Genomic DNA, 17,837 nt, shown 5'->3' with positions numbered 1-17,837 from the left:
GTGTACATAAGGTCCCTCTTGGTCTACAGGAACCTCAATAAGGGGTAAGCCAACTTCCCTCTCTAGGCTATCTCATGAGTATCGCTGATAATCGGGATAATCTGTTTGTGCATACTGATACATTTGTTGTGTTGTTGCTTGAGTTGCAGCAGTAGGCTGCGCTTGTGGTGGTACTACAATTTGTTGTGGAGCTGCCTGTTGCGGAGCTAGCTGTTGCGGAGCTAACCTAAGTTGTGCCTGCTGAGGCGTCTGTTGTTGATTCTGATCCTGTCTAGATGGACGTGGTCTCTCATGTGTTCTACCTGTAGCAATATTATGTTTCAGGACTGGACAATCGTGTATATAATGACCTGGTTGTTTACAATAGTTGCATGTCCCTTTCGCAGGGCCTGCGGAATCACCCTTTTGATGACTATCAGCTGGAACTGACTGTGCAACAAGCATTTTCATTTTCGTATCTTTCATACGTCTCTGTTCGTGTTCTTGTTCTTCTCTAATTCTATTGTGATGATATTGTAACATCTGTAGCATCTGTGATGGGGTATTACCTTGCCAGGTACTTTCGAATTTCAATACTCTATTCTTAACTTGTATCAGAGAATTTTCAACTAATTTTGTCACAAACAGATGTGGGTATGACTCACTACTAGCTTTTATACCACTATTTATACTGAAACATTTTTCAAATCGGGAATAGAAATCACTAGTGTCTTCATCTGGTTTTTGTTTACAGGCTGAGATTGCACCCCAGTCTTCCTTTTTCGTAGTTAATAAACGTGGCAGTACCTGTATTAGTAATCCTGCTAATGCTGTAGTCTTTTCCCCAAGCCCTGCTCCTGCAGCTCGGGCCTTTTCTTCGTTTTCTAATGCTGTCCAATCTATCTTTTGGTCTCCTACCTCCCATTCTTTTTCTTTGAGTTTTTCATAAACACCTGCGGGTAATAGGACTTTTAATATTTTCATAATGTCGGGGTAGGTATACTCTCCCATGAGTAACATGTCTTTTATCTCACGGTGGAAACCTGCTGGATCTTTATCATGACTGGGTACTACTTTCTTCATTTCTAATAATTCCAGTTTAGTTATAGGCGTGTATACAAACACACGTGTGAAATTATCGTCGGCACCTCTGATTGGGTGCACTTCGCGTAACGGGTTCTGCCTATCTATGTGATACATTTTTCTTCCCATTATGGGAACTGAAACGTGTTCTGGGCATACGAAATTTAAATATTGGTTTCGGGATTCTAGTATTTCCTTAATCAAATCAGTACCTGACCCTCTCCATATGTTGGTGAGTAGTTCTGTCAATATGTCAGGTAAGGGTCCTGGATCAGAGTGTTGGCTTTTATATAATATAAGGAGGTGTTGAATCATGTATATACTAGCTAAACGCTGTTCATATGGGTCTAGATTCAGAAACGTGTGTGCAAGTACATCATCATTGTATTCGCCGGGACTGTCAGCCCATTGTACTGCTGACCTGGCTAATTCTTGTTCGTCCATGGAATCGAGCACGTGGTACCCCCTTCGATCTCGGAGTAATTTATCAGCGGCTTGGAATAGGTGTTCAGGGGATTTTGTATTCAGCATAGGGTTTGGAAAATGTCTATTATATTCTGGACGTATTGGACGTATTGGGTCGTTAAAACCTCTGGTATTATTACGGGGTCTTCCTTTACCTACATAAGCTATCGTGTCTACTTGCTCTGATTCTTGCTCCTCCTCCTCTCTGTTTAGATCAGCGGCGTCTACCTCTAATCTTTCTTCGTGTATTCGTTCTACCTCTTTGCGGATCTTTCGGTACATAGCTATTATACATAACTGTTTATCATGTCTTCCTTCTGATATATTCCGACCCCAAGTGACAAGTGTTTGCATTTCTTCCGGATTTACCCCAGGCCGGTCTTGATTTCTAATTACACAGTTTATGAGAAAACGTAACAGTTGTCCCTGTACCTCCGCTTTCTGGTACTCCATGGCTCTGCTAATACTTTCAGGGCCTCGCCCTGACTGGACAAAGTGATATATATTTTCTAAATGTGTATTCATTCCTGGTAACTTCGTTAAATATATTGCAGCTCGTCTAATATGTAATGATGACAGCAGCATTTCGTTCCGTTTACCGGGCACAGGATCATATCTACAATCTACTAGAAGTTCCTTAAGCATGTCGGGAGTGACTAGTTTGGGCGTACGTTGGAGGGCTAAATCTCTAAGGGAAAATTTATTTCCTCTGGGTGGTGTAGAAAAAATGTCTGTCGTACCTCCTGTAGCACCGTCTAGGGTGCTGGACGTGAAAGGATTTGTTGAGGGTGAGACAGCAACCGTCGTTGTGGGAAAAGCTGTAGAAACAGATGTGTTTGTCGGAATGTGTGTCGAAGCGTGTTGTTGCGGAGGTACAGACGAAAGTTCTTGGCGATGAGCATCATCGGCAAGCGGTCTATGTGGTGCGGTATTAGCATACTCGGGAGCTGCGTCATCTAAATAGCGGGAAAGGAAAACATCTTCTGCGGTTCGGGGATGTCCCTTGGGATGTGCTTTTATCGGAAACAATGGAGTTGGCAAGTCTTTTGGTATTTCCGGAGTAGCCTTAGGTAACCCTTCGGCCAGAAGTGGATACATACCATTCATAAGGGCGTTTCTTTGTCTATCTATTTGTTCTGATTTTACTCGGGTACCTTCCTCAAGTAATAGATCTTCTCGGACTTTATTCGAACTCTCCTTACCCTTATTTTCCTGTCTGAGTGCTTTTTCTGTACGTCGATATGATTCTTTACGCCATAATTCAATGGCATCTTTCTGTGACTGTCTGGCTTTCTTTTTCCATAATTCTTCTTCTACTCTCATGATGCAATCTGCATCCCAGGTCCCCGCTGCGGGCCATCTCTGACTCTCTGGTAATTCTTTGGTGTAATCTACCCATAAATCAAGAAATAATACGGCATCTAGGCCTTGCTTATGATACATGAAGTACCCTGGAGTGTCCCTCGGTGGGATGGGAACAGCTTCTTCGAGTACACCTTTTCTAGTTTTGATTTGTCTTAGTTTCGAAAAGAGCGGCATTTTTAGATCTTGTTTCTAGAACACACTTTGTACGAGAAAACACAATAATGAACAGTCATTCATACCACAATATATATAGAACGTATTTAAAACATTTAACGCTTAACAGTTTTTAACGAACAATGATAACTAATAAGAAACTAGTTACTGACATTATACTGACACTGGATAATACCTATTTATATGCACAACATACTATATATACTGCTAAACAGTACAGATACACTGCTAAAACAGTGCAGACCGGATTTGTGTACCCAAACCCGTCTTGACCGGCACAGACTATGTGCACGTAAAGTGCCTCCCCGGTAATGGTACTCACCGGGTAGCTCGGAACGGAAGGCCTCGGAACGGAACTTGAAACTGGACCGGACTGGATTCGACTCGACTGGACTCGGAACTTCGGAACCTGGCGGGTCTCTGTATACCTCGGATCTTGCTCTCTCAGCTAGGCTCTGGTCGGGATACTTCGCACTTCTCACCGCCTCGTCTGGGTGTTGATCGCAGCCTCAGTCGTCCCCGCTTGGCCGGAAGGAGACACAGGAAATCCTGCAGATACGCGTTTTTGTTGTCCGTTCAGCTGTGGCAGGAGACCGGGCCTGCAACGCACCGCCGGCGCGTGAGATGAGAAAGTGTCCCTATTCGGGCGCCAATTTATGTGGTAAATATTTCGTTACCGGTACTATTTTTTATGCGGTAAAGTCTGTCTAAGAATAACTCAGTAAAATGAGAGGCAGAATCCGTGGTATTAGAGGGTTTAAAAGGGCTTTATTCCTATAAAAAGGAACACAATTCGAATTGTGGGCCTTCTATTCCATCACCACGAAAGTTCAGGAAGGAAGGAACATATATTATTGACAGTTAAGCGGTTTTATAGAAAATGCATTACAGTGAAACAGATGTAAGAGGCGTGACAGCTGATAACTCAGATAAACTGTACATACGTAACTAAACATGGGTGTAACTAAAATACGTCATTTAAACATGATGTTACAAGTGGGTGGATCCATAAAAGAATCCTGCAATGTCAGCAGAAATATGTGGCAGAGATGCGCGCGCAGCTGCATGACGTGTGATTGACGTGCAACTAGAGGGTGAAGGAGACTTGACATTTAGCTCTACATGTGGAGACAGAAGTCTGGGGTTATGTCAACCTAATTCCAAATCATATCTAATATCCTATGTTTAAAGAACTGTGTTATCCAAAAGAGAGGTCTCTTAGGATAGAATCTTATTCTATACTGACTATACTGACTGTTAGCGCGTGTACAAGCGTCTAAGTGTCTACACTAGATGCGAGGGGGTAGGAATATTCCATGGTAACGGGGCTATGAATTACTGGCATGAGGGCAGCGAAGCCTGGCCCTTTGCACGGAAGCTGGAAGAATGTTTACCTAAACTACTAGACAGGAATGCATCGGATGAGGAGCGAAGGAGATAATCTCGAAGGTGAAATACAGTTTTTGGCAGGCAATATGGTGGATCAGGCACCGTTAGCCGCGCAGGGAGTAGGACAAAGTTCATGGTCACAGATGCGGGCTCAGACTGGAGCTTTCAGAGGCAGAAGGCAGGAAAAGGCTCGATGACAGAATTCGGGCCTACTCGCCTGAATCTGTGAGATGTGGAAAGTGAACCACATAAAGTCGGTGGCCTTTCATACTTAGGAATGGAATATCTGACCCATTCATGGCGGATCTGAAAGAGGACATGTTGACGGTGGACGCACATATATTTGCGTCTTCAGAACTGGAGCAGGAGGGAACATACATGTACTTATAGCATGCACATGGAGCCGTTGGGGTCTACGATAGGGGACATAACTGATCACAAAATTCATATTTCCTCAAGAGAGCCTTGACTTCACTCACAGTCAGTGCTGAATTAATCGCGACGATGACGATGAAGATGGTCTTAAGAGGCAAGAGAAGAAACTAGCATCTGTGCTTTGTTAGAAGGGAGTGCACATTAGAAATGTCAGGACCAAATTAAGGTCCCACTGTGGTATCACAAATGGTGTGGGAGGATTCTTGGCAACCCTTTCAGAACTCGCACCACAACAGGTGATTCAAACTCATAGGGATAATCAACGCATAGCAAGAAGCTGTGATTATCAGCACCCGCAGAGTGTGTTTCCTTGAAAGAAAAACACTCATTAACTCCTCTCCTCTCAGACTTGGCCTGGTATTGACTTTCAGCGCAGAACGGAATGCTGCAGCATTTCAGTAGTCACTGTCAAGATTTTCTTGCAGTATCTTGCGCGAATAATGTGGGGGGAAAGACCTCTCCTACCAAGTGGTCACTTGACAGACCTTTTATACTGTGGCTTATCTGATGTGGAGAATTTCTGACATACCCATAGGAATTTCTGACGTAACCTGTGTACATCAATATGATATTCTTAGATGCATTATTATAAACAAATAAGGTAAAAGCCGGTCAGTTCAGACTACATTGTTTATATAAATATTATTAGTATTTTACCTTGAACTAGAGATAACAAGGCACTTGTCCCAGACTGATGCTGCATCACGTTTCTTATCAATGTCATTTTCTGAATGACTTGACACTTTTACTGGTTTTTGGAAAGATAAGGACAGACAGCATCTGCATCAAAGGCAGACATATCAATGACTAGACAAAAATAGAGACGGTGGAGTCTTGCCTTATGGACTTTACTTCAAGTGAACTTTCCTTTCTGACACTCTTCCACTTCTCCCTAAGTTAGGTCAAAATACCTCCCACATGACAAATGATGCTAGTGGGTCTTTACTGGCCATGGTCCTTTTGATTTACAGATGCTTTTGGCCTGTGAGTACCCCGTTTCCAACCGAAGGTTGGGACAGAGAATGTTCTTTACCAGTATCTGTACCTTGCACTCTATCATTCTGTGAATTTGCTCCCCTGGTTTCTGAACAATTGGTATCTAACCATCTTGAGGCTTTCCAAATAGAACCTTGACATCCTTCAAATCACCAGGAAATGCTCCCCAAGGTCTGTATAAGAGCAAAGTAAAATTGGCGTCCTTGTGTTCTTTAGATGGCATGTTTATTTCCTAACAGGCTGGGTCTTGCATTTAGATGGGAAGCTTGCAAAATGCTTTAACTGCTATTGGAGTTGATTGGGGCTCAAAGAATTAATATTCTCGATGGCATGTGTGGCTGTAGATATACATGTGCGGCATACTGCTGCCATCTAGTTCGGAGTTAGGAGTTGCACAAGTTGTTGTTTTTTCGAAGAACTCTTTTGGGTCACAAGGTAGAGTGACTCCTCCTCTCGATGATACAGCGCATGTTAGATTGTTTTCTCTCCGCCATCTGGTTCGGATATGTTTGCCTCTCCTCCGTGTTCGACTACCGTTCGGTACGACTTCTTGGTCCTATCCTGTCTTAGACAGTATAGTTGTTTAGATTATGCTTTTCCATTTCTGTGCTGCTTTAAATTCGTCGGTTCAGACTCCGACCGATAGACCCTCAAGGCGACGTCCATCTCGGGCCTTCGATCCACGTGCACCGTCAGTGCTGAAGATGTGTTCCTGACGGAACGGACACCATTTTGATTTTGCCCGCAGTGTCACGCCAAGTACCCGCACACTGACCAACAACTTGTGTACAATCTTTGCCTTTCGCCCGATCATTGTGAGGCTGATTGTGATGCCTGCAAGTCTTTCTGATCGAAAAAGATCTTCCAGACATTCCAGGATCGGAGAGCACTTCGGCTGGAAATGTGTCTTGCACTGAAGATGGCACATCCGACATTGTGGGAGAAGAACGTATCCAGGAAGAGCATGCCACCAAGGAGGAAAAAGAAGCTTTACCCATTGAGGAAATTTCCGGCTCTGAAGAAAATTGGAGTACACCCTGCCACTCAGGTATGACATGAGTACTATCAACCCTGACCCTGTTCCTCCACCTAAAAAGACCTCCAAACCTTTGCCCTGTCCACTATTAGATGTCGCGAGACCGCCACTGCCACCTGGCCAGGGTCGGATCCAGAAAGGCACTTCAAAGCCCCCAGTTTCACATTCGGCACCAAAAACTTCCACCAAGGTTATATCCTCGGTATCAATCTCCTCAGATCGGGCACATGCGCCAGTCTCTTCCCACTCTTCGGAACCAACCCAGCAATTGACTGTTTCTGTCTCGGTGCCGGTCAAAAAACATTCTTCCCCTTCGAAAGCTTCAGTTCTGGATTAAACCGAATTTAAATGCTCGAAGCATTCTTCAGTTCCGACACCATTCAAGACAAAAGCTTCGAAACATTCCACAGTTTCCATGTCTCCTGTTGAGCCTATCCTCGTAACCATGGATATTAGACACAGGAAAAATCCAGATTTAATACGGAACTGAGAGAATAATGGACTCTCGTCCACCGTAGAGGCAATTTACTTTTGCAGAGGTTTTGGACACTGCTTCAAGTCCTACACCTCATCCTCCACCTCCTCCTCCTTCTTTTCCACCACCACATCTCCACCTCCTCTACTTCCCTTACTATCACCACCTCTCCATCATCCCCTCCTTTCTCTCATGCATCTCTACATCATGATCATATAGATGCTATACCTCCAAGCTCACCCAGTTCAAACCCTAGGGGTGTGGGAGGCCCATTAGAAGACCCAGCCCCCATGGGATATATATGATGATCCCATAACGCCTAATGAACACCAATGTCCTTCTCAGGAGACACATTTAGCTCAGATGCTCCGGCTTTAAGCCAGAAGTACAACAAGCAGTACTTAACATGCCCTTTGACAAGGAACATGTTTGGCCCTCAGGTGGACACCACCCTGGACAAGATGAAAAAAGATAGACACTCCTAAAGCCATGGGTGCCTTGCAAACTAATACATCTAGAGGCTCCGTTTGTCACTCAAGTTACAGGGGTGGATATAAATCCTCAAACACAGACGCCTCCACCTCCCAACAGAAGAAGAGCCAATCCACCTATTCCAAAGGGTTTTTCAGGGGCTCCTCTAGAGGTGGTAACAATAAAGACGGAGGCAGGGGTGCTTCCACCTGTGGAGCAAACTCCACTGCAAAACAGTGACTGCCTAACCGTTACCCCCGACCACACAACTCCTGTCGGGGGAAGACTTCAGTTTTTCCATCCAGTCTGGGAATCCATCACCACAGATCAATGGGTACTAGACATTATCCAACATGGTTATTGTCTGGAGGTCATTACCACACAGCCCCACATCCCACCTCACACTCACAGGTCATCATATGATCATCTAACACTTCTCAAGCAAGATGTGCGAGCCTTTCTCCTCAAAGAGGCAATAGAACCAGTCCCTCTTCACAAAAGGGCACAGGAGTATACTCCCTATACTTTCTTATTCCAAAAAAGGACATGTCCTTAGAACCAATCTTGGATCTCAGACCCCTAATTACTACATCCTCTTAGAACATTTTCATATGGTCATTCTACAGGATGTCATTCCCCTTCTACAACAGGGTAACTGTATGACCATAGGGGATCTAAAGGACGCTTACTTTCACGTACTCATACACCCTGCTCATCTCAAATACCTCTGATTTCTCATAGCAGAAAAACACTACCAGTTCAAAGCTCTTACGTTTGGAGTCACTACCCCACCTCACGTTTCACAAAGTGCTTGGCAGTAGTAGCACCACACTTAAGATGACAAAACGTTCACGTATTCCCGTACCTAGACGACTGGCTCATAAAAGCCAGCACCCATCAACAATGTCAACAACAAATTCAGTTGGCAGTAGATCACCATCAATGTCCCCAAATCTCACCTTCAACCTCCTCAGATTCAACCATACTTAGGGGCAACACTCAACACACAGTTGGGGTTAGCATATCCCACTCCAGCTCGGATACCAAATTTCCAAACAATTCTACCTCACTTCCAGCCAAACAACACTCTCACAATTAGGACTATCATGCGTCTACTAGGAATGATGGCATCTTGCATTGCCATAGATCCACGCTCAAGACTACACTTGCGCTCCCTGCAACAGTGTCTCTCTCGCCTGTGGTCTCAAGCACTGGGTCACCTACAGGATCTAGTGTTGACAGACCGCCACACTCACTGTTCTCTGCAATGGTTGTATTCCAACAATCTGTTGACAGGGCAGCCTTTCATGGACCCAGTGCCTCATATCATTTTGACCACAGACGCATCAGAAACAGAATGGGGTGCGCACCTACAAGACCTAACAATATAAGGTCTGTGTGATGCCAACTTGAGTCCCTTCACATCAACTACTTGGCACTTTAGTCAGTCTTCCTAAGACTGAAAGCTTTCCTTACTCCTCTATCACACAAGGTTGTCCTAGTCCGGACGGACAATATGACAGCCATGTACTACCTACAAAAACAGGGGGGTACATGATCATCTCAGCTGTCACACCTCGCTCAGACCATATAGAATTGGGCTTGACACCATCACATTAATCGCAAATACCTGCCCTGAGCTGACAAAATTCTTGTAGACTTGCTCAGCAGGGCGCACCAAAGAACCCACGAATGGGAACCCAATCCACAAGATCTCCTTCCATACTCTCAAAAGTGAAGATTCCCTCAGATATACTTATTCGCCATAGCTGAAAACGGAAAATGCCAAAACTTCACCTCCAGGTTCCCACACCCACTATCCAAGGGCAGCACACTATGGATGAGTTGGTCAGGGATATTTGCCTATGCTGTTTTACCTCTCCCCTCTTATTCCATTTCTGGTTTGGAAGCTCAGGCAAACATCACTACACATCATCCACTTGGGCACGTCAACCCTGGTTCACAACCCTACTAGATCTTTCAGTAGTCCCGCACGAGAAGCTCCCCAACAGGCTGGATCTTCTCACTCAAGAGAATGGACAAATCGGACACCCAGACCCCAAGATATTCAATCTAGTGATCTGGCACCAGAGGTCTTAGAATTTGGTTACCAACCTACCAACAGAATGTATGGATATTCTTGAAGAAGCACGCAGACCCACAACTAGAGCTTGTTATGCTGCAAAATGGAAACATTTTGTTTATTACGGTCAACCTAAACAAATAAATCCCCTCAAAGCCACAATGCAGGACATTATTTGTTATTTGCTACATTTGCAAAATTCATTTACTTCCTTTAGGTTGCATCTTGTTGCCATAGCTGCCTGTCTCCAAAAGAGACAGCATTTATCCCTCTTCAGAATTCCAGTCATTAAGGCATTCATGGAAGAACACAAACAAGTTATTCCACCTCGTGTACCTCGAGCACCCTCTCGAAACTTAAATATTTTACTTGCTGGGCTCATAGGGTCCTCCTTTTGAGCCTTTGCATTCATGCTCTATTAAATTTTTATCATGGAAAGTGGCGTTTTTAGTTGCTATTACCTCACTCAGGCGTGTTGGTAAGCTCCAGGTGTTAACTTTAAAAGAACCTTTCTTTCAAATACATAGAGACAAACTGGTTCTTCGTACTAATCCTAAATTCCTACCTAAAGTATTTCTCCCAATTTCACCTCAATCAATCTATTGAACTTCATTTTTTTCCCTAACCATGTTCTGTTGCAGAAAGAGCTCTTCATACTTTGGTTTTAAAAAGAGCACTCATATTCTATATAAATAGAACTAAAACTTTCAGAAAAACAAAAGAACTCTTTGTAGCCTTTTCTCCACCTCATAAAGGCAACTGCATGTCCAAATCAGGCATAGCTGGGTGGATAGTCAAATGCATTCAAACCTGTTAATAAAAGCCAAAAGACCTTTACATGTAACTCCCAGAGCACATTTCACTTGTAAAAAAATGAGCTACTTTGGCCTTTAGCAATTATTCCAATAGCTGATATTTGAAAGCAGCAACATGGTCTACACTACACACATTTACTAAACACTACTGTGTGGATGTTTTAGCATGCCAACAAGCAATGTAGGTCAGGCAGTGCTACGTATCCTTTTTCAAACTACTGCAACTCACATGCTAGCCACCGTTTCTAGGGAGGGACTGTTTTACGGTTTATGCAGAGCATGTGTATCTACAGCCACACATGCCATCAAACGGATTATGTTACTTACCCTGTAAGCATCTGTTCGTGGCATGTAGTGTTGTAGATTCACATGCACCCTTCCTCCTCCCCGGACCCTTGTGTCCTTTGCAGTTATGTTTTCACATATCTCTCTGATTCATTCACATTTTAGCATGGACATCTCTAATATTACACATTCCTTACACTCCTTTCTCACCCTCCTGTGGGAAAACAATTTAACAAAGGAGCCGATGCCCATGTGCAGTATCACCGAGAGTAGGAGTACCTCGTGACTTGAAATAATTATTTGAAGAAAAACAACTTGTACAACTCCACACCCAACACTAGATGGCAGGAGTATGCAGAGTGTGTGAATCTACAGCACTACATGCCAGGAACAGATGCTTAACTCATTATCCTTTACTTTGTAGAGTAGTTAAGTGTCATTTTGTAGTCTCCTAATGTGTTTCCCTATGCTCTGAAACCTTATTCAGTTTAGGATCTCTTTATTTTCCTCTTCTAGTTAAAATGCCATGCAAGGCAAAAATGCCCTCCATTTTTTTTTTTTAAATAAGATAACAGTCTAGGAATCTCCTCACAAATTGTGTATTACTACTTGGTTGTTAGTTCCAGCTGAAACACTGAGTCTGCTAAAGTCTACCTGAAAAATATATTTGGGTAAATTGGCAAACAACTGGAAATCCTTTCTCCAGCCTTCCCCACCTTTTAGAATTCTAATGCTTTAAGAGTTTTAATAAACCTGTAGGAATCAGTACTAGACTTGCCAATAGTTGTGAAGTACTCAGATAAGTTAGTCCTGTGGCAGTAATCAATAGCCTACTTTCCTGCAGAAGGACATAGTCACACTAGGTCCTCTCTTTCTACACCTGCATTGTGAGACAAAGTGACTGAGGTGTGGAGAGCAGGTAGTGGTCGATGGGCTGAAGCCTGGGCCACTCATGCACAGACGATTTACCATTGCTTTTGTTGATTTGCAAATAATTTTCTGCTATCACTAAGAACTGCCAGTGCAAACCTAAAAGTCAGAAGGTGCACTAAGTGCTGCAATGACTAGAGGGGGAGTGTGTGTATTCCCTCAGATTCATACTAAAAAAGTAGTTGCTTTTCATTTGTGCTGTAAGCCTTAAAACTTTCCCTCTGAACCAGGTAAAGTGGTTTGTTCCCGGGTGATTATGCTGGTCAAAGCATTATCTCCATGCACTTCTCCACTTGACTGCATCTGCTTTGACCACTACTTGGGCCAATGATTCCCCCCCTACTTCTTTTCATCCCTTTCCAGCTGTTTCGTTCCTGTTCTTTCATCTGATAAATCTTTTCAGATGAGTTTTTGGCAGGAAAGAGGACTATGGTACCACAGACTATCTATTTCACAAGTACACCTTCACTATACTTCCTCTCGCAGATGACCTTGTTGTATTGCATCATTGTGTTGACGTGGTATCTCTGATGTTTATGAACATTCAGTACCCCTTTTTTCATCCGTCTTCATGATTTGTTTCCTAAATGTATGACTTTTGCTCTTGTATTATTTAAACGTTACTAAACTCTGAAGCCAGCTTTCTAGTTTCCAAAACCACCGCAAATTTTGAAACTTGTGGGTCACCTATTTTCTTTATAATGGACTCATGTTTCATGTGCCGTATGCAGCCAAGCACTCGACTTAGAGCCCTACCCAGATGATTCCACTCCTATCTTGGTGTATGTGATGCTGCGTTCTTGGTGCAACATACATTCTGCCCTGGTACCCAAATAGCCTTTTTGCTCTGTCCTTGCTTGCTGCGTTGGTGCTACACAAATGCTTCTATGTATGTACATCCACTACATACATTTGTTTGAGTTTGCCACTATTTAACACTGTCCCTTATTAGAAAGCATTCACAACTCCATTCAGCTTTAAGAGGTAGGGGCTATAGACTATGCACCCACTCATTGCACCCTTTGTCAGTTGCATAATTCTCCAGTTTCATACCTGCTAAGTAGAATTTGGATACTTATTGTCTTTGTTCTTAATGGTCTGGGCATCTTAATCATGATGTGCTTCTTAGGCTGTTGCAGGAATTACTGTAAAGCCCTTCTTCACCATGGTGGGAACTTTTGCATTTGTCAGGTGGTCACCTCTAAGGTTCCACCTGATGGATATCATTTACCACAGCTCATACCTTCATTTACCACAGCTCATACCTTCATTTAACACCGCTCATACCTTCATTTAACACCGCTCATACCTTCATTTAACACAGCTCATACCTTCATTTAACACAGCTCATACCTTCATTTAACACAGCTCATACCTTCGGTTAACACAGCTCATACCTACATGCAATGATACTGGAGCATGCTGCCATCACAGCACTTACTGATAGTACAAGTGCACTTCTGTTGCAGCATCCTACTGTTTATATATAGATATACACACACACACACCCTGGTCATTGCCCCTCTTTCCTTGATATGTCACAGCGGAGAAAGCACTCTCTTTCCTTAACACATCATTCACACCCTCTCGGTCCATGAATGGTCAACCCCACTCACTACCCACCTCAGGCCTACTGTGTTGGAAAAAACCCTGGCTCTCATACTGTCTAATCTGGGTTGACTGTTATCCCTGTGGTCTTAGAAAATGACTTTTGATTACTAATTGAGATGCTTAAAATATTGTTTGGGATGACCATGGTCATGAACTGCGCAATACCAAGGTCTGGCTATCTGGGTGCTTTGGGAACTGACTTTACTAGCCTTTTCACCACTTTTAATATATTTTCTATGTGCTCCAACTCTGTACTTACCTTAATCCCTAGTAATTTAAAATTGCCTTTTGAGGCTCTTGTATGAAAGTGCTGCCAGAGTTGCTCAATCATACTTAGGGGTGGAATGTGAATTTAGCATTGATAGTTATGCTCCAGCGCTGAATACCACAAATCCCCTCGCTACAGACCAGACCACAAATCATTCACTCATTCACTGGTGGGGCCCATAACACCAAACATTCATTCTACTTTCAGATCAATGGTCCTCAAGAGAGGGGAGTTTCTTTCCTTTTATTCCATGCACTGGAAATGGGAGGAAGGGTGCACCAATAACCTGATTAGTATCGACAAGTTTACTTATACCTCCCTACCTCACCAGGATCTTAATACATGATAACCTAGCAGTTCCTCCCATACTATTGGCCATGGATCAGCCAGTTGCTGGGAATAGCTACCCTTAATTCTTCTAAACAATATACATTGAAATACTTCAAATAATAACCCAACACAGTTCTTTAAATGCAAACAATATGTTTATCTATTTTTTAAGCATAAGGAAATCATATAGCATTCAATATTTTAGTTCGCATATTTACCTAATCTGGCTAAATGTCGTCCTCTATGTCAATTTTGGATCTTTCGTCTCTATGCCCATAAATCAAACTAACAGTTTGTAAATTAATTGGGCATCTGATCAGTCCATCAGAGTCTCTGGCAGCAGCTGTCCAGCAGTGTCACCGTCCTCTCCGTCAGCATAACGTCAGGCTATCTGGTAAAGCGATGGGGTGCGAAGAAGTAAGCTCAAAGAGTGAAAGAGTAATGTCCTACCCTCTCTAGTCTACTTTTATAATACATTTTTATCTGCAAATGTTTCAATACATGTTACAAAACAATTTTAATTGGTTAACCAGGATCATTCTTCCTGCTTCTCATACATCAAATGTTGCATTAGATGCAGCTTCTCAAATTTTGGGTACATTTGCAACAGTTTCTAATTCATTCAAGGCATGTTGATTCCCATGCAGGGTCGTGTCCTTTGTGTCATCAAATATAATAGTTCATAGTTTAAGTAAATCCTTTGTTTGGTGCTTGGCGCTCCTCCCAGGACGACCTTCACGGATACAGTCTGCCTGGGGTCAGGACGAGGTTATTGTTGCTCATCTTTTAGCGCAGGCGCACTTCACTCAGTGACTTCTCTGTCATGTCGGGGCATCAGAATAGGGATGGCAGCCATTTTGTGGCCACTCCAGTAAGGTCAACTTAAGCAAAGAAGCATAAAATGTAATTATTACATAGAAATGACTATTAAACTGTTATTCCCTCACTAAACCCACTATGTGTATGTATTTATCTAGCAAAAGCAACACGTATTGCAGGTTTATACTCACAATTTAAAGTACGATTCACAAATCACATCACAAAAGCAACATATATCATGCAATTTCTAAATATCCGATATTAGTATGCGTACGAAATTAGTTTACGTATCAATCAAGCCATGCAAATGCGATTCCCACGTATATTTTCTAATTAGTAATGTTGATTAATTAAACACAGCAAACAATTAATACCATTTAATGTAATCAGTTATTCATGTTAATTCAAAATTATGAAATAGAGGAGGTATACGTTTCTTAAGGAAAACCTCGCTCCAGCAGTTACAGATCAGAACTCATGCTAATAATCTCAAGTGGACATGTAGTTAAAAGTAGCATATCTTGAACACTGATGGACACCTCTACGCCTGTGCCCGAGTGAATTATTCACCAGGCAAGCCAGATAAACCCTCTTGCATCTATATCTAGTTTACTGAAATTTGTGTCAAATTTGTATCTGAACTTTCATTTTTGGATGTTCTTTCATTTGAAATAGGTGCAGAAGAATAATAAAGCAGTTGTCGCATTGGTGTCGCCCTTCCTTGCGGAAAGGTCAGAAGGTTCATCATTACATCAAGCAAGAGATGACATCTGGAGATATAGCGCCTCTTATCAGCTTGTACCCGCGATCACTTGTCTGGATCAGACTCTCTCTTCTGAAGAAGGGTACCCCAGAAATGCATGCTATGGTTTGTATCCCTCTGCCTGAAGATCTGGTGCAGCTCAGCAGAGATAAGGCGTACAGTGGCCCTCAGGAACCCAAACACAGAGACATATTCAGGCACAAAGTAATGAAATTCAAGAAAATGAAAAAGAAGCTAAAGAACATCAAACGCACAGAAGCAGGCAGTGCTGGTAGCCTGGAAGCAGCATCAGGTACTTTAGAGGCCACTTCTGGCTCTACGGAGGACAATTTGAAGACTGAGGATATCGATGGCCATGAAGACCTAACTCTTGGCTTGTGGCCTGACTCCCTTCCTGATGTTTCTTCCCACTGCTCTCGAGCTGTATTTGGATTTGTCACCCGTGGTGATTTCTCATTGGCTGTGGGTTGTGGTGAAGCCGTTGGATTTGTCAGCCTGACCGGCTTGCTGCACATGCTAGCCAGACAGCCCGCTGACAGAAAAGGGCTCATTTTAGTAAGAAATCCAGGATCAATGCAGTACAGGTTTGCACAAATAGTTATTGATGTTTAATAGCAAGCCTCAAATTGGATGCCTTCAGTTTATGATTGTTACCATCAGGCCTTGCTTGACCTGGGCCTGCAGGTGCTACCGTGATGTATGTTTGTTCTTTTTTTTTTTAATAGCTTTACAAAACCAAACCCCACCTACAATGAATTTGAAACTTATCAGAAAGATATATGAATAGCACAGTGTTTTACTTCTCAGAAGGACCCTCATTCACTGATGTTCAACAATGTAACAAGTGTACTGTTGTCTGCAAAAGAAGCTCAGAGGTGAAGGTCGTGCATGAACTTTTGCCACGGGAATGACTGTGGTCTGCTGAGAAGTGGGGCATAGTTTTAGGCAGATTTGGTGCCTTTGTTAATTTAGTTGAGAAGCTTACTGTGACAGTCACATCCAGCTCTACTCAGGAGGTTGCAACTCGTTTGTGTGTTTAAAAGACTGGCATATCGACTGTGAACTTCATGACTGATGTCAATGCTATTTAAAACTCGAAGACCGCCTAATCTGCTTTCACCATGCCCTGTCTAGTACTGAGTTCCACAGTAATGATCCTACTTGCTAGTCACCCAAATTGCCTAAAATGTTATCCAAATGCCTTTACATTTGGTCACGAGTTTGTGCCATAGCACTAAAGTAATCTTTATCTGAGCAATGCAAAAGCACATAGTGATTGGGGTCTATGCATGACCCAAGGATCTGCATAATGAATTGTGTGCCTGACATTTATTATAAAGCAATGACATGAGTTTTGTAAATAATCATTGATAATATATACATCTATATCCATATGGAGTTGCTAGCTAACGTGTTCTTTGTTTAGAAGCTGTGCTCCATCACAAATTGCTTTGCCAATAACTGACAACTAAAAATTCTACATTATATTGCATAATAAATTTGACAGACTGATTAAGATGAAGGTAGTTGATGGACCAATTATGTATGAATTATGGGATTTATGGACCGCAGTCCGACTAACAAAGTAATGGAACACTGTACAAAAAAGGGGAACTGAGCTACAAGGTAGGTGACCTTATTGAGTGATGAGGTACATGCAAAAATGGAATTCAGGGAGTGTGAATTTAGAGTTCAAAAGCTGCTACAGCAATTGCTACTTAGTTCCGTTACTCAAAGTATTTAGCTCACTTCCGTATATGTATATACATACAAGGACTTTCGGGCAGCCCTTTTTATCCATTGGTCTCTTTGTGTCATTCACCTTATGCTTCAACCAGCCACCGCATACCTCATGGGCAGTGGCGCAGCCCACTTCAGGCATTGGCTCCCATCACTGTGAGTGACGATATTTTACTTGTGCACATCCACCTTAAAAAGGGTACACTTCAGACCAGGGCTGTTAGTCCCGTCTCTACTTTGATTTCTGCTTTCAATTCATTCATGAGATGTAGTTATTTTCCCATTGGGTCATTTTCTCTATGTTAATTTGGAAACATATGCGCAC

General features: G+C 42.7%; 1 protein-coding gene across 1 annotated transcript in view; it reads left to right on the top strand.

Annotated features, from left to right (window-relative positions):
• The window catches only part of POP1 (POP1 ribonuclease P/MRP subunit), a 354,117-nt gene extending 336,827 nt beyond the window's left edge, over positions 1-17,290 (top strand). Inside the window, exon 16 of the mRNA XM_085605196.1 lies at positions 15,685-17,290. Within this exon, the coding sequence (XP_085461322.1) occupies positions 15,685-16,384 (700 nt within the window). The 3' untranslated portion in view covers positions 16,385-17,290. The remainder of the gene's footprint in view (positions 1-15,684) is intronic.
• Positions 17,291-17,837: the final 547 nt, after the last annotated feature.

Source organism: Triturus cristatus, chromosome 5_1 (assembly GCF_964204655.1).
Source record: "Triturus cristatus chromosome 5_1, aTriCri1.1, whole genome shotgun sequence".
Classification (NCBI taxonomy): Eukaryota; Metazoa; Chordata; class Amphibia; order Caudata; family Salamandridae; genus Triturus; species Triturus cristatus.
This window is presented reverse-complemented; position numbering and strand designations above follow the sequence as displayed.